A 22,863-nucleotide genomic window follows, 5' to 3' on the forward strand; every position below is an offset into this window, starting at 1 on the left:
CATTCAGTCAACTCTTTTGACATACAGGAGGGTGTGCACCGCTCCCTCAATAACTCGCGAACCCGCTTATAACGTGGTGTCCGGCATGGATCCCGTTTTTTTTAAAAGAAGTATATTTTTTAAAAATGAAGAAAATTGTGATCAGAACAGGTGAATGAAACTTGATAAATCGCCCGTTTTATCATCGAAAATGGCGGTTAGTGCCCAAAAAGTTAGAATCAACATCGTGAAATTTTCAGGTTTTAATAAGAAATCACATATCTTATTAGATTTTATCGGAAAAAATATTTTCTCAGTTCACTGTAAATAATAATAATGTATATGTATATGGCGAAACAGCCATCAATGAATTATAGTAAATGCTAACAGGTGGCAACACTGAATGAAATGAACACTAATTAAATATGTCTTATTACGGAAAATTAGCGTTTTAATCTTTTCATTGTGTTGCAGTGTAAGCAGTATAATCGTTGCATGTTCTCTTCTATTCAGACATGAACAGAGTCAATTGACCGTCACATCGATGCCCGCGAGCACATCTGTGAGAACCTAATTAAGTGCCGGCTGCGTTTTGATCGACGACTTGGAGAAGTGTTTCTTGCATTGTAAAAATCAATTAAAATAGACCTGCTTTGTTTTATCACGTTAAGTCGGTCTTTTGTATGAAATCGGATAAAAGACGTACAATACAACAGTTCAAAGGAATGCAAATCCTACATGCATAAACTCTTGTGGTCAATATCGTGTCTCAACATCAATCAATTTAATTGAACCAATCGAACATGGTTTCAAATAGTATGTACTTATTGTCATTAAAGTATATATTAATCAGTAATTTATCCTAATCATTTGCAAATGTGATCATGGAGAGCAAGGGAATCAAGCGAAAGGCGTACTCGGTGAATGAAAAGCTTACTGCCATAGAGAGGGTTCATAATGGTGAATCAAGATCAAAAGTTTGTAGTGAACTTAAACTTGCCGAGTCGACACTCAGAGGTTGGCTCAAGGATGAGCAGAAATTTCGGGATTATTTGCATGAAGTTGATTCTGATGATGGATTTAAACGGAAACGGGCACGCACTGCAAACGACACAGAATTAGATAATGCTGTGTACACCTGGTTCACACAGCAACGTGAACAAGGTGTTCCGATTTCGGGAACAATTCTCAAGGCCCAGGCAGAGAAAATGGCCAAAACTATGGATACTGATTCAGATTTCATGGCAAGCCATGGATGGCTTTGGAGATTCCAGCGCCGACATGGAATAAAACAAAATTCTTTGTCAGGAGAGATACGCTCAGCAAATCAGGCGGCCGCATCTAGTTATCCCAACCAACTCCGAGAGATACTGACCCGTGATGGATATACAGACGACCAAGTTTATAATTGTGATGAGGCTGGTCTATGCTATTGGATGATGCCAGACAAAAGTCTAGCTACCAGAGATGATATACACATAAAGGAGGGTTTCAAGCTGAACAAAGAGAGAGTAACACTTTTGTTTTGTGTTAACAAAACTGGCACACATAAAATGAAGCCATTATGTGTTGGCAAATACAAGTCTCCCCATTGTTTTCATCACATGAATATGGACAGCCTTCCATTTGTATATAGAAATAGTGGAAATACATGGATGACTGCAACAATATTTACGGAGTGGTTTTCTAAGATGTTTGTCCCCGCCGTCAGAAACCACCTGTGATCCAGGGGCTTAGAGGAGAAAGCTCTACTGCTATTAGACAATTGCCTAGCACACCCCCCTGCTGATTCACTACAAACAAGCGACGGAAAGATCCGGGTGGATTATCTCCCTAAAAACATAACATCATTAATCCAGCCACTAGACCAGTGAATTATAAGCACTTTTAAACAAAATTACCGTCGGCTGTTAATACAGTCCATGCTGGACAGTGGAGAAGGTGTTACAACCTTTCTCAAGAGCGTGAGTTTGAAGGAGACTGTTTTCATGGGTGGTCAAGCATGGAGATTGATCACACCTAAGATAATAGAGGGGTGCTGGATGAAGGGTCTTGGAGCTGCCTTTGATATAAAGCAAGACACTGACCAAGACAGTGATGACGAGAGCGACTTTGAAGGTTTCAGCGAAACGGATGTCGTTCAGGCAGAGGCTGTTTGGGAGAAATTTATACAGACCCATGGTGCTCAGATGGATGTTAATCGCGACGATGTGGAGGGGTGGTTATGTGCTGACAATGACTGTCCCACAGCTGAGTACATGACAGAGGAACAGATTGTACATTCTGTAACAAACAGTCGCATTGGAAGACGACTTCAATTGGAGCACCCCTAGTGTCGAGAGTGAAGCCGATTCAGATGTTGCTCCACCTCCCCCCTCTGCACAGGAAGCGATAGAATCTTTTAATGTTGCCATCCGGTGACTGGAGACCCAAAATGTTGACTCTGTGAAGATAATTCAGTTGAGAAACCTAAGAGATTTTGCTCGGCGGCAGAAAAATCAACTGACAACACACAAAAAATTAACAGATTTTTTCAAACTGTGAATTTATATTTGTTAACTGTGTCAAAAACTGCAAGTATTGTCGTATTCTCACTTGCGTATTTGTATTTTTTTTTTTTTTTTTTTACATGTCTGACGTTTAGACCCATTAAATTCATGGTTGGTAATGGTTTATCCTTGTGAATTTATTTTTTTACATTTTACTCTATCTGTCTATCCATCTAAATCTATCTATCTATATATCTAGTGATAGTAGAACATTTCTTTTAGAGCAACACAAGTTTTGACGTTGTCGTTTTTCGATGTGAATGTTATCTTTTTTGATAAAAGAAAACTCTATTCATTTTGAACAAACAATAAAACTAGAATGTATCCAAATCAATACAAAAAGCAGTGACGTAATACACAATGGTTTAGCGATACACATGTTAAGAGTACTGATACCTCGTGGAATAATGTTTGTTTTTACGATCTTTTCAAGATAGTTTATCCAGAAATTAAAGGTAATTTATAAAGACAAACGAACAACACCTTTATAAAGAAATATTTATTCAGTTATTTTCAGCGCGATTATAAAGCGAGTATTTAACAATGCAACCCCCCCCCCTTTCGCCTCTCTCTGTCGATCTCCATCTCTTTATTAGTTTTTTTTATAGGTCCCTCGGTAACTTGTGCCCTCGCTTATAGTGCGGTCGATGTTTTTGGACCCCGTTGTGTGCGAGTTATCGAGGGAGCGGTGTATTGGGTATATTCTACATCTCTGAACACATAAAGGGGAGGGAGCCTAATAGAAATTAAAATATGCCAGTTTGTGAAAAATATGGTTTGGGTGTGGATGGGTCAGCTGATTAGAGGATCAGCAAGGCTAAAAACAACTAAACAACATATTTTGCAAAGTTCATCGAACTGCGTGTTAGACATTCCAGCTGTCAGTGTTAGGATGACAAATACTGGACAACTGGCTAAATTGATGGACAGGTCACTTTTGTACTGATCGACATCTGTCAGGGTAAACACGTTTGCATTCCATAACTGGGTCAGTGTGACAGGCAACTTGCCATCTTTTAAACTTGTTTTCAGACCATATTAGATCTTATGAAACTAAAATAACTAGGACTATCTATATGATTCACCCTGAGAAGATTAAGTCCTACATAGCAAAATATTGATTAAGAAAGGCCTAATTATTCTTTACAAACCTTTTAGTAAAAACTAATGTTGCCTTTGCTAACTCAAATCACGCTTCTGAACTTCTCAAATGCATGTTTTCCAAGTTGACTGTAATAGTACATGTTGTTTTGCTACACCTTATCGAAAATTCGTCTGACTTAGCAGAGAAATATTGACTCTCTACTCAAATGATTTTGTTTCAGGTCTGTTTGGTTAGAAAAAAATGGCAGCTCAGCAGCCCTGGTTGGTATCAGCTTCATTTTGGACATGTGGCAATTTCTTTTGGTCATCATTAAAATAAAAATCCTTGTTATGCCTGCAGAGGGAATAAAAAACGTTATATAATACCCACCTACATATCTCATGGCATTGGTTTTTCTTTTTCTTTTTCTTTTCAGATTTGCATTGTGTCCAATGTGAGCGCAGATTCAAAACGAAAGGGGGTTTCTCAAATCATGTAAAGTCTCATACAAAAGGTAATTTTTAATAAACCTCTAATGAAGTTGAAAAACTTGATAATTTTAACTTTTTTACCAAGGGTCAATGTTTTTTTTGTGGACGATAGGGAATATGTAATGGTGCCTTTCCTTTTGTTCATTTCATTCTTTTACCGTCTGTCCCAGTTTCATTTCTGTGCATTAATTTCCTTAATTATGGCTGGAGCTTTAATTAATCTAGTAATTAGCTTGAAATTGATGGCCAGGTTAGATTTTCAGGTTACACATCCAAATTTAACATTTTTAAAGCCCCAGATTGTCTCACTCACCCACTTTCGCAAGATCTTCTGTTATCATCATTGGATTTAATTCAGATTAGGTGGGTATACAGTTTGATATTAATGAGACTTGGACTGGGTTTGATTGTCAGCTGTCTGCATTATTATTTGGTGAAGTGATAGCCACTGAGTATCTGACCTACCCACCTTTGTTTCTCAACAGTAACTCTTAATTATTATCCTTGGATCACGACCCAACTTGGTATACAGCGTGATACCAATCAGACTTGTAAAGAAATTTATTGTCAGTGTTTTAACTTGTTATTCATTATTTTATAGTAGTTATTGCCACCTGTTTTTTTTTTGACCCAATATTAGATTTAAGTCAGTTGTGATATTTAGCATTGTATCAAGAAGGTTTAAATGACCAGAGTACACTGTGTGTTATTCATAATTTAGCTTTATATAATCTAATTTGAAACAAGTGATCCTTGATAGAACTCTTTCCATTATGGCCTTTGAAAACGGGTATGTGTTTGGGGAGTAGGGGGACATCAGTTACTTGAATTTGATTGTTTCCATAGTTGGATAATTGGATGAGCACCTGTTCATTGTTGCCCTATGTTAGTGTAGGACATTCCCTAAGCACCATTAGCCGAGTAATTTAACCACCTAAATCTGTCAGAGCAACCAGTTACCCTGTACCCCTGTTGGGGGACAACCAAACCACTCATGTTACCTTAAAATCTTTATCTGCTACTTCCAGTTTTACGGAATGCCTTTTATATGTTTATGTACACCTTACCATATGCAGGTCACACCACATAAGAACTTTGCTTACGGTATGTGCTAAATTTTCATGAAAGAATGTGATCAAAGGGCAGGGTCATTGGTTCTCAATGGGTGAACCTGTACTAGAGTGCAAACCCTTCCTGTCTACTGGCATTGGAATGCATTTATGTCAAGTGTATCAACTTCCAACTGGCAAGGCAAGAGTTTTTTTATGTGAACTAAGATGAATAAATTTAATGGTGATGTACCACCAGAGAAAATCATAGATTGGGGGGGGGGGGATATATAATAAGTTTTGATCCTATAATGTAAGGATTTTATAATTTAAAAAAGTCCTTTATCTTTTATTTACCTTTTACAGAGTTGTAACACTACTCTATATCTTTCATCTTGTTTACATGTTTTTGGACAGGTTTGTCTGTCATTTTATTTAATTTATTTTTTTGCAATTCTTTGTTTTAGAACTTACTTTTAAATTGGCACCATGTATCCAGTACTGTGCTGACAAGCCCTAAACCATATACATACATCCATACATACATGCCTGCCTACATTACTTTCTGAAAGACATACCATTTTTGTATATCCTATTATTATCCAATATATAGTATTCCTCTAAAGCTGTTGGTGGGAGGCATGGAATACCACTTTATAGTTAGACAACCTTAAATGAAATACATTTTGCATATAAAAATGAGATCTGTTACTATACCCACAGTATAGCAGTAAATGTGTAACACTAAATGGCCCAGTAGTCATGGGGTGCTGTACTTATTGCATTACTGTGTCCCCACATCATTCAGTATGGGCTGTAAATTGTTAAATTGTCATATGTCCCCCATCTATTTAGTGTCTTATACACTAGCGTGGTTCATACAACCTTGAACAATCCTTGCATCTGAGGAGTTACTTTAAAAACTGCATAGCTCCTTGAGTTATGTGAGGGAATACAAACATCGATATTGTATAAAATATATCAGTTTCTTAATGTAAGCCTTTTGTTTACATGCTTTCCAAAAGTAATGAAATGGGATAAAATTGTGAGTATCAAATGAAACAACAGTTGCTAGAAGGAGTAAAGTCACTTTGCAGTAGTGCCTTGCTAATTACATTTATAAAAGGATAACTAATTTATTAAGAATGGCGCCGAACTAGCAATGAGCTGTATGCAGTTCAAAATGGGTGCATAACCCATTTTCTGTAAGATAACGTACTCCGCAAAAACTTTTGGAAGTCCTGACATTTTTGAAAGTCCTTGCAAAGTCCTTAGAAAAGCTCACCTGGGCTATCTAAACAATAATAGATAAGCATAGATACACAGAAAGATGCATGCACATTTACACACAGAGATAGAGTTCAGTATCCAGTATATTATATTAAATTGCCATGTCCCCCAACCATCCAGTATATATAATGAATTACCATGTATCTCAATCATCTATTGTATATATACTGAATTGCCATGTCCCCCAACCATCCAGTATATATAATGAATTACCATGTATCTCAGTCATCTATTGTTTATATACTGAATTGCCATGTCCCCCAACCATCCAGTATAAATATTGAATTACCATGTATCTCAATCATCTTTTGTATATATACTGAATTGCCATGTCCCCCAACCATCCAGTATACATACTGAATTGCCATGTCCCCCAACCATCCAGTATATATACTGAATTGCCATGTCCCCCAACCATCCAGTATATATACTGAATTGCCATGTTCCCCAACCATCCAGTATATATATATATATATATATATATATATATATATATATATATATATATATATATATATATATATATATATATATATATATTGAATTGCGATGTCTACCAACCCTCCAGTACAGTACTGTAATTGTACTTCTATATACAGATATTATAAAAATTATGAGACTGATCGTGATGTATGCCAATAAACTTAATCTAATGCTTTGTTTAGTGGCTTTATACACAGATGGACAAATTGAAACAAAAACTGATAAGGCACACAATTTTTTTTACCACCACTGATATCTCATTTAGGAACATGTGTAGAATTAACAAAATGTTTGGGCTTCTTTCACACAGTTCAATTGTCATGCTTGGTCACATGAAATATTCAAGAGGTTAAGTAGCAGACTTTTTCCCAGGTATTTGTCCAAGGGACCAGTGTCTGTTTAAATGGCATTCCAGCTAGGTAACTCTTCTTTGTGAAATGAATGCTTGGTAAGATGTATAAAAACAACAGGAAAAAGAAAATTTAACAAAATTTGTTTGAATTTCTTATTCTTTTTTCTTATCATTTTTTTATATAAAGACAATACACTTTACAAAAGGTTTTGGGGCACATCAGGCACTTTTCAAAAGGAAATTTGTTGATGGACAGGTACTGTAAGATTTGAAAATTGAGCTTGTTTGAACAAGATTTAAATTTTTTTTTGTAATTTTATGTTGTAGAATTTTATTGTGTATTTTGCTTGCAACAGAGAAAAGCTTTCTCTAAACTGTACTGCAGAAACACCGAAAGATACCAATAATGTTTTAAACATTTATCAAAACTTGTTTGCTATTTCTTAATATGCATTCATTGTGCTTTCTTGGTTCATAGAAAATCAAAATCACTTGATTACACCTGTCTTCAAAGTATTGATTATCCATCTGTTAATATTTGCTAGTCTGGCCCATAACTTTGTAACTGTTGGATACATTTTCTTGAAGCTTTGCTCATGTATATATCTTGACCAGTCAGACTTTGTTTGTCATGTACCATAGTCAGGCCCAGCCTGTAGGTCAGGATCAAGGAAAAATGTAACTCTGTAACTTTTTTGAATCTTTGTCCAGAATTCAGCGTTTGCACACCTGCCGACTCATATGATTTTGTCATACAGTTTACTGAAAATACCCCTAAATTATAGAGTTGTGGAACAATAGCCAAAACGTTTAAAATACCGTTGTTGCAGTCAAATCTAAATAATGGCTTGTCTAGGTTTGGTCCAGATCACACTGGAGTTGGTCAGTGAAACAGACTAAACTTTACATGGTGTATCTTAGACACTTTAATCAACCAAATTCCCATAACCAGCAAAACTTTTTCATATACTTTATGGCATGGTTTTTATGCTGTCCATCGAGTGAAAACATGTTGAAATTGAATGGGACAATCAACCTCTTAGCAAGTCCAAATACTTGGGACAAAAGTATAGAAAATAATATTCAGATACTTTGTCAAGCATGGATGGAAAGATGATTACTGCTGCTGCAAGAATGAAAAGTAAAAACACAAAAAGATTACATCAAGTTGATCCATCAAGAAGTCATTGACTGCCATGTGGTTTGTAGATGCAGTTTCTGAAACTGAAATGAATGTCATTTAGGCTGAAGCGTTTAATGTAATATTGCTTTCCCTTCATTGGACTACACTTCTCAACTTTTCCAAAGCATATTTTCTACATTGACAATAGCAGTACATGATACTTTGTTGCACCTTACTAAAACTTGGTCTAACTTGGAGAAAATATTAGCTGCCTTACTGAGGTACATTTAGTCTTGGCAGGTCTGCTTTTCTACCACTGAAGATATGTTAATGAAATTAGCCAATTTTATATCATAACTAGATGGTGTGTCAGGTACCATAGCCATGCCCCCGTCTCAAGGGCAAGTTCACTGTAATGGAAATATAAATTTGCAAATGATAATCTATGTCTGGAATATAACTTTGTAGCCACTGAAGATATTATAATGAAACGTTTGCCAGTTATATATCATGTATAGATGGTATGTCACATACCTTAGCCAGGACCTCTAACCCCAGGTGAAGATCAAATGCAACTCTGACTTGTATCCTTGTCCCCACTATAACTTTGAACTACTTAAGATATTGCAATAAAACCTTTAACATATTATATATTATGACTAGACTGTGTTACATACCATTGCAATGACCCCTACCTCAAGGTCAAGGTTACTGCAAGGGGGAATATACACTAATGACCTGTCTTCATGTATTGATGTATAAGGTAGAACTGTTTAACCATTGAAGATATTTGAATGTAATTTTAGCCTGTTATATAAAAATGGTCTTACATTGTCTTGTGCATTCAGTCATACCACTCTTCATTTCAAAGTCAAGGTCACAACAAAGAATAATGTAAGCCAGTTGCTAGTTTCCAGGCTGTCACTTTTAACCCGTACAGATATTCTGATGAAACTTTATCCGGGTTCACACCGTATCATACCAGAGTCTAATCCCTAGCTCAAAGTTCAAAGTTGGAGAAAAAAAACTCACAAGGTGTGCATGTTGTTTGGGGTGTTCTTGTTATTTTATTTTTATATTGTACATTGTAAATTTTGATAACTGCAATATAAACTGTTCAGATGCTCTGGTCCTGGTGTATCTCAATGACTTTTTACCCTGTAAAACTTGAAACAATTGAATTTTTGACTGATATATCTACCCCCAAACTACATAGAGTTTTTAAAGTTCTAATGCTGTGATACCATAATAGCAATAAGTCTTGAACATAAATAAATGTATGCATCCTAAGGCTTATATGTAGGTAAAATATATACAGGTTTTGGTGTCCCAAAACTTGTAGACACAGAAAAAATGTAAAGACAAAATTGTGAAGATGCCATACACCCAAAAAATCATGTTTATGTTACATGAGGTTATGATAGATAAAATATGCCAGTCAATCAGTAGACAACAAAAAAGTTATAGGTATACTAAAACTTATAGTAAATGAAAAAAATTGACTTATAGACAACAAATTATGCTATACAGTTCCATATAAAACTATAAGGATTTTGATATGTTATAATTTACTGAACTCCCCCAAAAAGCTGGTGTCCAGTAGAAACAAGAAAACATCAAAAAGATGGTATCTAAGCCTGGGTTGCGTCAGAGTCTTAGCACTATTTTTGTCATATATATGAATAAATTTTGATCAAACTTTACAAGTAGCTTCTATCAGCAAGAATATGACTGATACTCAGATATTTGTTGGGGGAAGTTGTAGTTTAAATCGTCTTTAGTTTCTGTTAGCTGAGCTTGTTACATTTCTAGAGGTTATGTGAAGAATTTGGACTTTGTATTTGGGCTTACATTATATTAAAGGGATCACATGTTCATTTTCAGTTTCCACTGTTTACTGCAAACCAAAGAGGCTATGCAAATTCTGTGGACAGTTCTATTCAAAACTGAAGAGACATATAATCCAGGTTCATAAAGATTGTAAGGAAGTGAAACCTATAATAGAAAATCCTGGTCAGCAAAGAGCAGCTATGAGCACAATTAGAAAAGAGGGTATCTTTGAACAGAACAAGCTGCAGTGCACAAAGGAAAACCCATCATTTCAGTCTCAGAAATATTGTATGGGGAATATAGTTTGTTGTCCAAATTGTAAGGGATTTTATGCAAAGAAATTCTTCTTTAGGCTAAGGGATAAATGTCTCTTGGACAAATGTGCATTTTCAAAACCCATTCCAATGGCAATGCTAGCTACTGAAGGTGATACAGTAGATACCAGCTTTCAAGACCTGTTGAAGTCTTTGAGGACAGATGAAGTAGGATCTGTATGTCAAAGAGATTTTACTATAAAGCTGACAGGAGCACGTTTGTGGGAAAAAAACAAAACAAAAACAGAAAAAACAATGGAAGTGAGAAAAAGTGTTCGCTCAGACATCAGAACATTGGGAAGACTTTATGTAGAATTCAAATCTTTTGAGAAAAATGAATGCATAGAATCTGTAGAAATGTTTAACCGTGAAAAATTTAGTTCTCTTAAAAGAGCTATCTACAAAATAACAGACAAAGAAGATTCCAGCATCAAGTATGGCTTAAAGGAGAATATCTACTATTTACTGATGACAAGTGCAGAAATCTTGAAAGGAGAAGCATTACAGGGTAAACACGGAGAAGTAAAAACAACAGAGTTGGACTACTTTGTCTCAGTTTTAAAGTTGAACAGACGAACAGTTTTTGGTGATGCAAGGTACATGATTACCCAAAGTAGGCAAGAAAGGCTTCGATTGCCAGATAGACTACCAGAGGATGAACCCGTGGAAAAGCTTCGAAAATACACACTGCAAGTGATATCAAAACACACTGAGGGAAAATTTTATTTCATTGGAAAACATGACTTTGTAGAACTGCGTAATGCAGTTAGTTCCAGACTAACTCTTTTCAATGCTCGCCGAGGTGGAGAACCCAGTCGATTGAAGATTGATCAATGGTGCAAGAGAAATCAGTGGATTATTGAGTCCCAGATGAAGAATTTGGATTATCTTTCACCAGTTGAGAGGAAAGTGTTTTGTGACATGGAGGTCACTTTCCAACAGGGAAAAGAGACATGACTTGTATCATGTTTGATACCTGGCGATTGCAAGAAGGCAATGGACATCCTCTGTGACAGAAATATTTGTATGGATGCCGGTATTTTATCAGCAAATGAATTCATCTTTCCAAATACTGAGTCTTCACCAAACCATGTCATTGGATGGGACTGCATAGATTACATGTGTAAAAAGGCTGGAATTGAAAATTCAAACATCAATGCCACAAACAACAGAGCTAGGTTAAGTACCTTGTATGCAGCACTTGAAGTCAAACCAGAAGATAGAACCTATTTTTACCAGCACATGGGGCATGCAAAGGAAGTAAATGAAAATGTCTACCAAAGACCATTGCCAGTTATGACTATCGCCAAAGTGGGATTGCATTTGCAGAGTTTTGACAATGGTATGTATCTCTGTGTTTTAAAGTAACTGTTGTAGTATTCTGGAATAAATTCAAGTGCCACTAATAATTAGTCACATGCTCTTGTTTTAATACTGGCACTTTGGTAGTATTATGGTAAAGGGTAGTTCATTTATCAGTAATAGTATTGTTTGTACCATTTACTTCAAAATTACCTGTCAAGAGAGTTTGTCAAGCAATGTTAGTGGAGGGCATCTTTGTATAGTGTTTGGTCTGCAAATGCATATATGGATTGTGGACCTTAAGAATTTCATTATGGTTTGTTTTACAGGTATGTCTCATGCAGTCACCAACTTTGCTGCATCTGATACCCCTACAAATGAAATTGACCCCTTAAGTGACACTTTGAATACCCCTCCAAGTGACACCAATAGCAGTCCAACAAATAGCATTACCAGTGCCCTCCCATGTGAAGAGGCATCCATTCCAACAGGGACTGCGAACCTAGCTGCTTCAGCTGACACTGCTAGTGCCCCTCTCAGAGACATAGCTAATATGACCAACCAAGCAGGTATATGTTTTAAGTTTAAATAAATTGTTTGAACTATATTTTAACTTTTAAACCTGTTACTACTAAAGTTTAAGCGGGGGTGAATCCTGATGTAAACATTTGTCACACTTCCAGAGAAATTTGCTGCTATGATTTTCAAATAACTGGGTCAGTGTGACAGGTGGCTTGCTATTTTTAGACAATATTAAATATTATCAAACCAAAAAACTAGAAAACTGGGCTGTCTATATCTTGCAACCCAAGAAGACAAGTCCCACATGATGACATAGTAGTTGTTGTTGTTGTTGTTGGGTTTAATGCCATTTTTCAGCACACAATAGGCTATACATGGCGGCCAGTATTAATGGTGGAGGAGGAACCTGGGAAATCCCCGGAAAGAACCATCAACCCTCAAGAAGCTACTGGCAAGCTTTCTTGCATACCCACATTGGCCGAATCCGAGACTCGAACCCACGCAGACAGAGGTGAGATGGCAGTGATCCTTAATGGAGAGTGCTTTAGACCACCCAGCCACTCGAGGCCCCTGATGACATAGTAAAATATTAACAAGAAAGATGAACATTAAACGTGATCTAATCTGGTTTTTCTTGATATTAAGTTCAGTATAAAATAAGAATATAATGATATGGACAGCTGACTAAAATATGATATAAAATTATGATATTTTGCAGTACATGTTACATATCCATGACTGGTTTATACGTATGGGTATATTAATAGTATGCACATGAAAGTGAACTAAGATAATACTAGAAAGTCATGTTTTTGTCTATAAAATAAAAATGAAGGTTTCCCCTACAAATGTTTGAGCACAAGTTAAAATTCTGCTTGAAATATTAGCTGGGAAGCTGTTAATTATTACAAAAGTCATTACAGAGCTGAAGAACTTGCTCAATACCCCAGCTTTTATCAAATAATCAAATAATGCCCTACCTTAAGTTGTAAAAATTGGTACACTAAAAAGTAGGTAATAATGATCCCTCAATGGCATGCATGATGGAGAGTTATTTACCTCAAGATATACTATCATCTTCACACGTGTTTTGCAAAATATTTGGAGCCAATTGTGCAAAGTAGGTCAGTGACCCACTGTTGGTGTTGAACCCATGATGACTTGAAACCACAACCCATCTTTAGAGGCTACAGATGATGAAGTATTGAAAGTATAGTCTGAACAGGAGAGCTTGAAATTAATTAATTATCTTGACATACACAAAAAGCAGGGTTCTGATTAAGAACTATATTAATGGCTATATTGGTTTTAATGATAAATCTTGAAAAATCTCAATGGTTTCCCAGCAACTAAAGCAGAGCATAATAGAGTGGTGATAGGTTAGTATCCCCATTTTATGTTTAGGGAAATACCAATTATATTCCCACAACTAAAACAAAACATGGTAGAGTGGTGATAAATCAATGTCCCTAATTTCTGTTAAGGGAAATATCTGTTAATAACCCAATGCTTTTAAAGAGAAGTATCTGTTAATATCCATATGCTTTGTAAAGTGCCATATATATTATATTATCCTTCCTGTCTGTCAGTCCATCTGTAACTGCACTTTCTTCCTAATGGCTGTTTGGAAATCCACACAACTTATTAATTATCTTGCCCATCTGATGACTTTGAGCAAGAGGGCTATCATTCCTACCTCCGTCTAAATGGGTCCCAGGGAGGGATGCAGCTAAAATATACAAAAATTGCCTATATAGTGACATTTGACCAAACTGAATATATAGGAAGAAGACACGTCATGTATGTGACAGATTTTGCATTTTAATGTCTGGGTCACTGTTTGCAGGTGAGGGTGAGTATGGGGTGGGGTATGGAATATGCTTTATAAAGAAAAGGGATTTGCAATGGCAAGCCAACTAAATTGCCTTGGTTTTTATGCTTCTAGTGCATCTGGATCAAAAGAGTAACAAATGAAGAAGAAGGGTGACAATTCATTTTGTTTCATTTGATTTAACTTCTACCATTGTATAACAATTTTACCAAGTACATGTATGCAGCAAGAAATATATTTAAATATTCAATTGTTATTACAGATCAAAGGTTTCACTGGGATGCCCCAACAACGAAAGTTTTAAAAGATGCATTCATTGACTGGATTAAAATGCCTTATGGCTGCAGCCTTCCAGGTACTGCTCATACATTGTATACATTTTGTCCAGTACAACCTTGCATACATTGTTTGTACTAGTTTTTCTTGGTTTTGAATACCCATTCTTAAAGCAGAGCTACTGCAGTGCCCCCAGCAGCTATCTCTGAACAGGTTGGTTTTATTGCAAATTCAGAAATGGTCCTGTATTGAGTTGTAAAATTATCTAGGTATATTCATCTGGATCTTGTTGTTCTTTTCTACTTCAGTTTTGTTCAGGAAGAAGATGTATGCAAATAATGTAAGGATGATCTTGTATCTGCTGGATTTGCTCACTTGGACTAATTTAGCTCCTTTTCAGTTATGCTGATTTGATGTTTAAAGTGTTGAGGCATAGTTATAGTAGCTCCTTGTTAGCCCTTCTCCCAGTAATGCAAACTAGGGGAAATCTATGAAATAAATATACACTGTTTTATTTGGTTGTTTGGTTATTTTGTGATCATACAGACCCAAGTGTATCAGCAGGTCTCTGGAAAGACTTTGTGGGATGAAATCAACACAAAGATCACTAACATGGACAGGGTCTGTTTCTCATCTCATGTTGTTATATAGATAAGGTTCAGATAGAAACTTACAGCAATTTGTGTATGGCTGCCATAAGGCTAGTTTGGTTTTTGCACAATAACTTTAGTTGTCCACCATCAACAATTACCATTCTTTGTGGATGTTTTCCACTTACAGTCTGGAAGAACTCTACTGATTTTGGGGCAAAAAGTTCAGAGGTCAAGGTGACTAACTGAAAGAAGGAAAACAGTTTCTGCACAATAACTCAAGTTACAGTTACCAAACTTCGTGGATAGTTTGCACTTGGGGTGAGGTAGAAACATACTGATTTGTTATTCAAAAGATCAAGGTCACTGACCGAAAGAATTGAAAAAAGAGTTTCTGCATAAAAACATTAGTTCTACACAACATACCTCAACCAAACATGGGTGGTTTGTACTGGGTGAAGGAATAAAGCTATTGATTTTGGGGTCATAAGGTCAGTATTTTATACATTTTTGATCGTTGATTGGCTTGTAGCTGCTCTTTCAAGACATTATTGGTTATTGCATGCCAGGGAAATGGGAACTAAGTGCCATTCCCAAGAACACACCAAGGCAGCTGATCTAGACTGGCCTCAGCTGTTATCAAAACCTCTGACCTTTGGATTATGAGTCTGGTACTGCTAAGTAAGCTAGTGCCATGGACATGGACTTTTTCCATGAAACATTTCTGACCAAGATTAAACCAAAACCAGATAAGATAGACTAATGAAATGTTTGTAAGCATATGTAGACAACCTGGTTTGATATGTACGCCCATTGGAACATTCTGTCACAATTTTATGCATATTTTAAAACTTTTTAGACTTTGACTTTTTATAGTTCAGGCATATTTTGCAAACACAAATCTAGTGTTGGCTGTTAAACAATGACAAAAAGAATTGTTTTATATCACTAACAGTGAAAAATACAGCTAGGTACACAAGCTCACTCTCCTTTGTTTTCTCTCCTGCTCACTATTTTGCTTATCTATACATGCCTACATCACAGAATGAGCAACAAATAAAGATCTAACCATATAAAAAATCTGCATTCTTTTGAATTGGGAAAAACAAATCAGTGAGATGAATTTGTCATTGCTATTTAGAAATGTGGATAGTAAGGAGAAAAAAAGAGGTCTGTTTAATTTACATAGTGATCACAGAGTGTATGGCCATATATCACTTGCATCCATGTTGTAGCTACTGAGTTACACTCCTCTTTGCAAAGAATGTTCAGTGAATAATGCACATTATTGTCAGTGACCTGGTTGATGAAAATATATACCTATAAGTGAAAACTATTAATCCAGAAACTACATTAATTTTTATCTACAACAAATGTGCTGCATGAAGTACACACCTATATCAACAGACTTGGCAGATGGTTACTGGGAGCAACAGTGGTGACCAGGGAAACTCTGCAAAGGGTAATTAAATCAAACAGCCACATGAACCAGATCTATTCATAAAGTGTTTGCATATGTAAAGTTGTCAGAAGTTGTTTTTTTTTAATTCTTTTGCTGCAGCTGGTTTGTTTCATTTTCAAAAAGATTGCATTGATCAATGTAATGTTTTGAAAAATTGCTGAAACCTGAACATAAAATGCTGTGCTGTGAGTCTACATGTTCGTGTACATACTATCTGGTTATACACCTGTTTTATGATGATACCCTGTAGTTCATTTTTTCATCCAATCCATTTATTCATCCTGGCATTCATTAGACTCCCTAGGATTAAGGCATATTTGATTGTGTGACATAGGCTTGTTTTGTGAATGAGTGATCGAGTATCCATATATTTTCTAACACTGAACAAAAAACATGCCTTTTTATAAAGTTATATCAAAGAAATTATAAGAATTCTTGAAGTTATTTAACATTGGGATCAAGAGTTTTGTTGCTAATCGACTAGTCTTCACAGATTTAAAATAAAGTTGTTCGTAAATGACAATAAAATATAAATAATGTTCTTCCTATGTTATTTATGAAATCATTAAAACTGGTTTCAGCATTTAGAATTTAGTATTCATTCATGCAAACTACAAAGAAAACTGATTAAATATGAATCCAAAATTAATCACAGAGAGAGAACTTCCAAGATATGTGAGCAGTTTGGAGTACAAGCATTGGGATGCAGTATTAGTCTCTGGTCTCTATCTTTCAGGCAAAAGAGCAGTGGAACAATGGATACTGAAAAGCAAAATCAATGCACCTTACAACAAAGTCAGAACAAAACTAATGAACATGAAGAGGCTTCAACAAGAAAAAATCAAGCATCAGCTGCAGAAAATTGGTGTACCTTAAAGTGCCTCTTCTTGGAACCCTCATGTCAATCCATTCATCCTTCCATCCATCCATCTGGCACACACTCATTAATTCAGCTAGTCCTGGTTTTCAATGAATGGCCATGAAATCTTGTAAATATTCTCGGCATCACTCAGTGATGGTCAGATAGACATATTACTTTGTTCCGCATTTTGATAAGTTTCTTGCAGTTTAATTCCATGTATGGCAAATTATTCTAAACACAATTATCATACATTTTTCAGTGGATTGCCATGAAGCATGGTAAATGTTTTTGTCATCAACTTAACATGTGCATATCAACAAATAACTTCGCTCTTCAGTTATTGCCATTTTTATTAATTAAATACATTGTATGTCATAATCTTGTAAATGCAAACAGTCTGTTTCTGATAGATCACTGTAAACTTGATACATATTATGGTCATCATCTGAAGATGCACATGTCAACAAATTACTTTACTCCTGCAATAGTTGCTTGAATTATTGTCTTTAACTTGCAGCTTGAGGTAGTGCATGATTGAATCTTTTGAATGCAACTACTGTCCAAGCTTTAAGTTCATCTCCAGGAAAGATAATTTGAAGATGCACATTTCACCAAATTACTGACCTCCTGCAATTCTTGTCGTTGAATTATTGCCCTATTTTGTCATACAATGACAGATTCTTATGCATGTGACTCGTCCTGCCGTTTTGGATGCGTCACTGTGAATTTTTGGTACATATAGTGTAAATATGGTGCAGATATGAAAACAATTATGTCCATACTTTTGTGAAGAAGTTTGAAAACCAGACATAATTGATCTTGGGTTCCAGTGAAGGTCGTATCTTGTATTTCTGTACTTGCCATAGCGCAGATCTCCATATACAATATGGATTGCCACATTTCCTCTATGGGGTGGTATGTCATCAGTCCATCCATTAGCACAAGCTTGTTATCGCTACACCTAAACTACTGCCATGAAACTTTACACACACCTTCAACCCTCATACTAGCTGGTCCTAAATGAAAGTGGTGCCATTTGGAAATCCAGTACGGCTACCACTATGGGCATCTTAAAAATCTTATCGCTACTCCTACTGAATGGATGGACAGGTTTTCACTATAAATCTTCTTAATGATGCTTAGTTGGACCTAAATGAAAATGGTGCCGATCTAGAGTCCATTATGACCACAACCACACCCATCTTGAAAATCTTGTTATCGCTACTCCTTCTGACCAAAAGGTTATATTATATTGGATTTTCTCTAAAAGTCTTCTAGTTGGTCTTAAATTAAAATGGTGTCACTTTTACATCCAATATGGCAACCACAGAAGCCTTCTTCAAATCCTATCTCTGATCTTCCGGAATGGATGGTCGTATTAGCCTGTTTTTGTTTTTATACTAAATGACTTCTTATAATATCTAGTTGGTCCTAAATGAAAATGCTGCTGCTCAGATATCCTATAGGGCTGCAGCAGTTACTATCTTAAAAATATTGTTATCACTACTCCTGAATGAATGGTCATATTGGCATTGGGTTTTCACTAAACAACTTCTTACCGTCTCAAGATTGGCTGATCTGAACCATCATGGCAGCCATTTTGAAAATTTTGTTATCATTACTCCAAAAAGAACAATAAGTCTTGTCAGCTTGAGGTTTCCAACAGAAAACTTCTTATCATGTCTTGTTAGTCCTAAATTTAAATGTTGCAAATATGACAAACAGTATGTCCACCACAACAGCTAATTTTGAAAATCTTGTTATTGCTGAAGAATATTAGAGATGGTTTCAATACTCAGCAGTTAAAATTATTATGAAATGTTCTTCTCTTGAAATCCTGGAAATTATTTTTGGCCAGTAGAACATCAGTCCCTGGGGAACTCTTATTTTTTCATATGGAAAACATAACACTGAACTTGGCCATTTTCTTTTGTAGGAAAATGCATAGTGTATGTCTTTGCTATTTTTTCACACTTGAGTAAAAATGTGGCATGTGGACTTGCAATTCAGTATGGGCATTAATCAGAATTTACACCTGCAGGAGACACCATTATATACATTTTGTAAAATTGGAGCATTAAAACAAAAAAGTACATTATTACCCAAAAAAAAATGCCAGAGACAACATTTTTATTTTATTTAATCTTACAATGGCAAGCTAATTACCATATTGTGAAGTTTGAAAGCACTGGTCAGCTTAATTGATTCTTGATAAACTCTGGTCAGTTCCAGATGCTTTAAGCCTGATCCATAGGTTTCATTTGAGTATTAAGATTCTCGTAAAAAAAAATCTGTTGAATGATAACAAAATTCCTTGTGTTTTGCTTTTACAGAAACGATGAGGATAATATTTTTCTTTTACATGATGGGAGAGGGGAAACAAAACTTTGTTGTGTGTGTCGAAGGTTCAGTATGCTACTTATGCTGTCCAGCTTCACTAGGAAATATTAGTTTGACCAATAGTTTTTACTATATTTATGATATATTAATCCTACTTACATATGCAAATGAGAATTTTGAGCAGAGTTTGTATTTAGTGTATTCCAATAAAGTTGATAGAGGGCACTCGGACAAAGATCAAGACTGAGGTGGGGGGTGTTGAATGACAGTAATGTATGTAATTGACGGTGAAAAGGAGTCTCTGATTCATTTATTTGATTAAAAGGATCTAGACTGATCTTATTATGTACATATATATTTTTGGAAGGCCTTTGATTTTTAGCTCTACTGGTCATAAAACAAAAGATCTTGTGGGATGGCCTGTTGTCCATTGCCCATCTGTGAGCACAAATTTATTATCGTTACTCATAAACTACTTGGAGGATTGACTTGAAACTTGACACCATCTTGAAAATCATTTTATTGCTTCTTCTGCAAAATGGATAGTAATATCAGCATGGAGGATTTAGTAGAAGACTTTTGATGATGTATTGTAGGTCCTGAATGAAAATGCTGCTGATCTGACATCTGATATGGTCACCAACATGGCCATCTTAAAAATCTTATCTCCACTCCTGAATGAATGGATGGCCATATCAACATGGGGTTTTCACTTAAAGACTTCTTACGATATCTTATTGGTCCTAAATGAAAATTGTGCCAATCTTATATCAAGTATGATGTCCATCTTGGCAATCTTGTTATAGCTACTCCTACTGAAATGATAGTCATGTTGACATGGGGTTTTCACCAAAAGATTTCAGATGATATCTAGTTGGTCCAAAATGTAAATGTTAACAATCTTGAGCCCAATATGGCTGTCACAGCAACTAGTTTGAAAATCTCATTGCTCAAGAATAACAGCAATGAATTCAACACTTATTGGTTAAAAAGAAAAAATGCTCTTCAATTGATGTCCTGAAAATTATTTTTGACCAGTATAGCATCAGTTAATTTGAGAAGCTCTTGTTTACTTTTTGAATTGTCATTTATTTGTAGAATCCCCAAAATTTTTAGGTGTGTTGCAGTGGTAGTGACCCTCTTATGCTTGATATTAACTGTGACAAAAGTACATACCTATTAGACAATGGGCTTCAAGATTCACAGTATCATTTAAACACTTGTATACCTCACAAAAAAACTGTACTGAAACCTTGTTTTTTTAGCTGTATCACTCCTTCCTCTAGTTACAGAATATGATTCAAAAAGTTATCCCTAGCTAACCTTGTATCCTAATTCTTTTGTCAGACAGGTGAGTGATCTGAGACCCACATGAGCCTCTTACCCTTAGCATGGTTCATGCTAGGATAAACGAAATTGGCAAATGTTTTGTGTCTTATATACTGGATTCTGCTATGTAAAATCAGTCCGAATCACTAATAACAAATACACATTCTTCTCACACACACCATTTAGTTAATTTTTATGTCTAACTTTGACTATGTGCAGATAGAGGTTTTTCATTTTGTGAAAATTATGGGACCCCTTACCCAGTACACAAAATTTAGTATCCATGAAAATGTAATTTACCCAGTTCACAAAATTAGGTATTCATGAAAATTTTATTTTTCACTAAACCACAAATTTAAATATATTTACAGTATCCTATTGCTTTCTTAAAATTGAGTTTTTATTGTGGTTCTGCATTTGTTGTGCATTGACAGTTATAAGTTGTGTACCTTGAGCAGAAATTCATATTGTACATTTACATTTTTAGCTCACCTGGCCATGAGGTTCACATATATGGTTGTGGATGAAATATGCTGATTAAACAATCTTAATTTGAATGTGTGCTCTTTTTTATTGCTTTGTTGAAATGTGTGTAATGACATGTACATAAGACTCGTATGAATATAGTTTTATATATATATATATATATAAAAAGCCAGGAAAACTTGATGCAAAATAATGTTTTTGTGTGTCGACCTATCTATCTGAACATCTACATACAATGTCAGTGATGTAACTCACTCTATACTGTTCACTTTAAATCTGCCTCTTTTCTAACTTTCTTTGTTTCTTCCCCTTTCTTTCCTCCTTATTTTCACTATAAAGATTAAAAATTTAATTTCAAATTCCAGAAGGATTTACCATTTGCACAGGGAAACAATTATTAACACTGATTTAATGTTCAGTTTCAAAACATGAAAATTAAAATATCCAAACCAGTTTGCAATGCATTTAAAGTGTAAGAGTTATCTAAATGGCTAATGTGTAAATTTTACTAAAACAGGTTTGAAAAAATAAATATACTGATTCATTGCGTATCTGTGATGAGACAGAAAACTTTTACAGTAATATGAAGGATAACCTAAAGGTTTATAACACTATATAGAGTCTTTAGAAAGGATAGCATATTTGGTTACCACAAATGAATAAGGGACTTTGTAAAGGGGAGTAAGATAGTTGTCGGTATATATACATAATAAATGTATACATTTATTTTATGCTGGGCAGTAAGTTACTGAATTTTCCGACTGAAATAACTGATAGGGTGAAAAATAAACATATCTTTTCACTGGCTGTCAATAGATATTATATTGCTGTTGTTGTTGTAGGGTTTAACGCCATTTTTCAGCACACGATAGGCTATACATGGCGGCCAGTATTAATGGTGGAGGAAGCACCCGGAAAGAACCACCGACCCACGAGAAGCTACTGGCAAGCTTCTCACATACCCCATTAGCCGAATCTGATACTCGAACTCACACAGACATAGGTGAGATGGCAGTGATCCGTAATGGAGAGCGCTTTAGACCACTCGGCCACTCAGGGCCCAGATATTATATTCAAGAAATTTCAATGTTTTGCGATGTGTAATGTAAATGTAAAGATGGCCATCTGGAAAGCTAAATGACTGGGGTTTAAATGCAACCAGTGATAAACATGTTTGTTTTCTTCATTTTTTTTTTATCTGCTGTTTTGTAAATAATGATTTTGTATGTGTAAATATACACACAACAGTGCAGGAAATGGTAAACCACTGACATCAAGCGGGATGCAGTAAGACATCTGCTACTTCAGTGTGTTCATAA

General features: G+C 35.5%; 2 protein-coding genes across 2 annotated transcripts; both read left to right on the top strand.

Annotated features, from left to right (window-relative positions):
* The first annotated feature begins 4,051 nt into the window (after nucleotides 1-4,051).
* Nucleotides 4,052-11,501, top strand: LOC149793517 (uncharacterized). Its single transcript, XM_089969014.1, has 2 exons — nucleotides 4,052-4,126; nucleotides 10,285-11,501. Exon 2 carries the CDS (start codon nucleotides 10,431-10,433, stop codon nucleotides 11,499-11,501), a length of 1,071 nt encoding a protein of 356 aa, XP_089825140.1. The 5' UTR covers nucleotides 4,052-4,126; nucleotides 10,285-10,430.
* Nucleotides 11,502-11,540: 39 nt separating this feature from the next.
* Nucleotides 11,541-21,615, top strand: LOC149793518 (uncharacterized). The gene is made up of 4 exons (XM_089969015.1): nucleotides 11,541-11,886; nucleotides 12,176-12,415; nucleotides 14,462-14,554; nucleotides 17,264-21,615. Exons 1-4 carry the CDS (start codon nucleotides 11,541-11,543, stop codon nucleotides 17,401-17,403), a joined length of 819 nt encoding a protein of 272 aa, XP_089825141.1. The 3' UTR covers nucleotides 17,404-21,615.
* The last annotated feature ends 1,248 nt before the right edge of the window (nucleotides 21,616-22,863 follow it).

Source organism: Sinohyriopsis cumingii, chromosome 8 (genome assembly GCF_028554795.1).
Source record: "Sinohyriopsis cumingii isolate HCF-2022 chromosome 8, ASM2855479v2, whole genome shotgun sequence".
Classification (NCBI taxonomy): Eukaryota; Metazoa; Mollusca; class Bivalvia; order Unionida; family Unionidae; genus Sinohyriopsis; species Sinohyriopsis cumingii.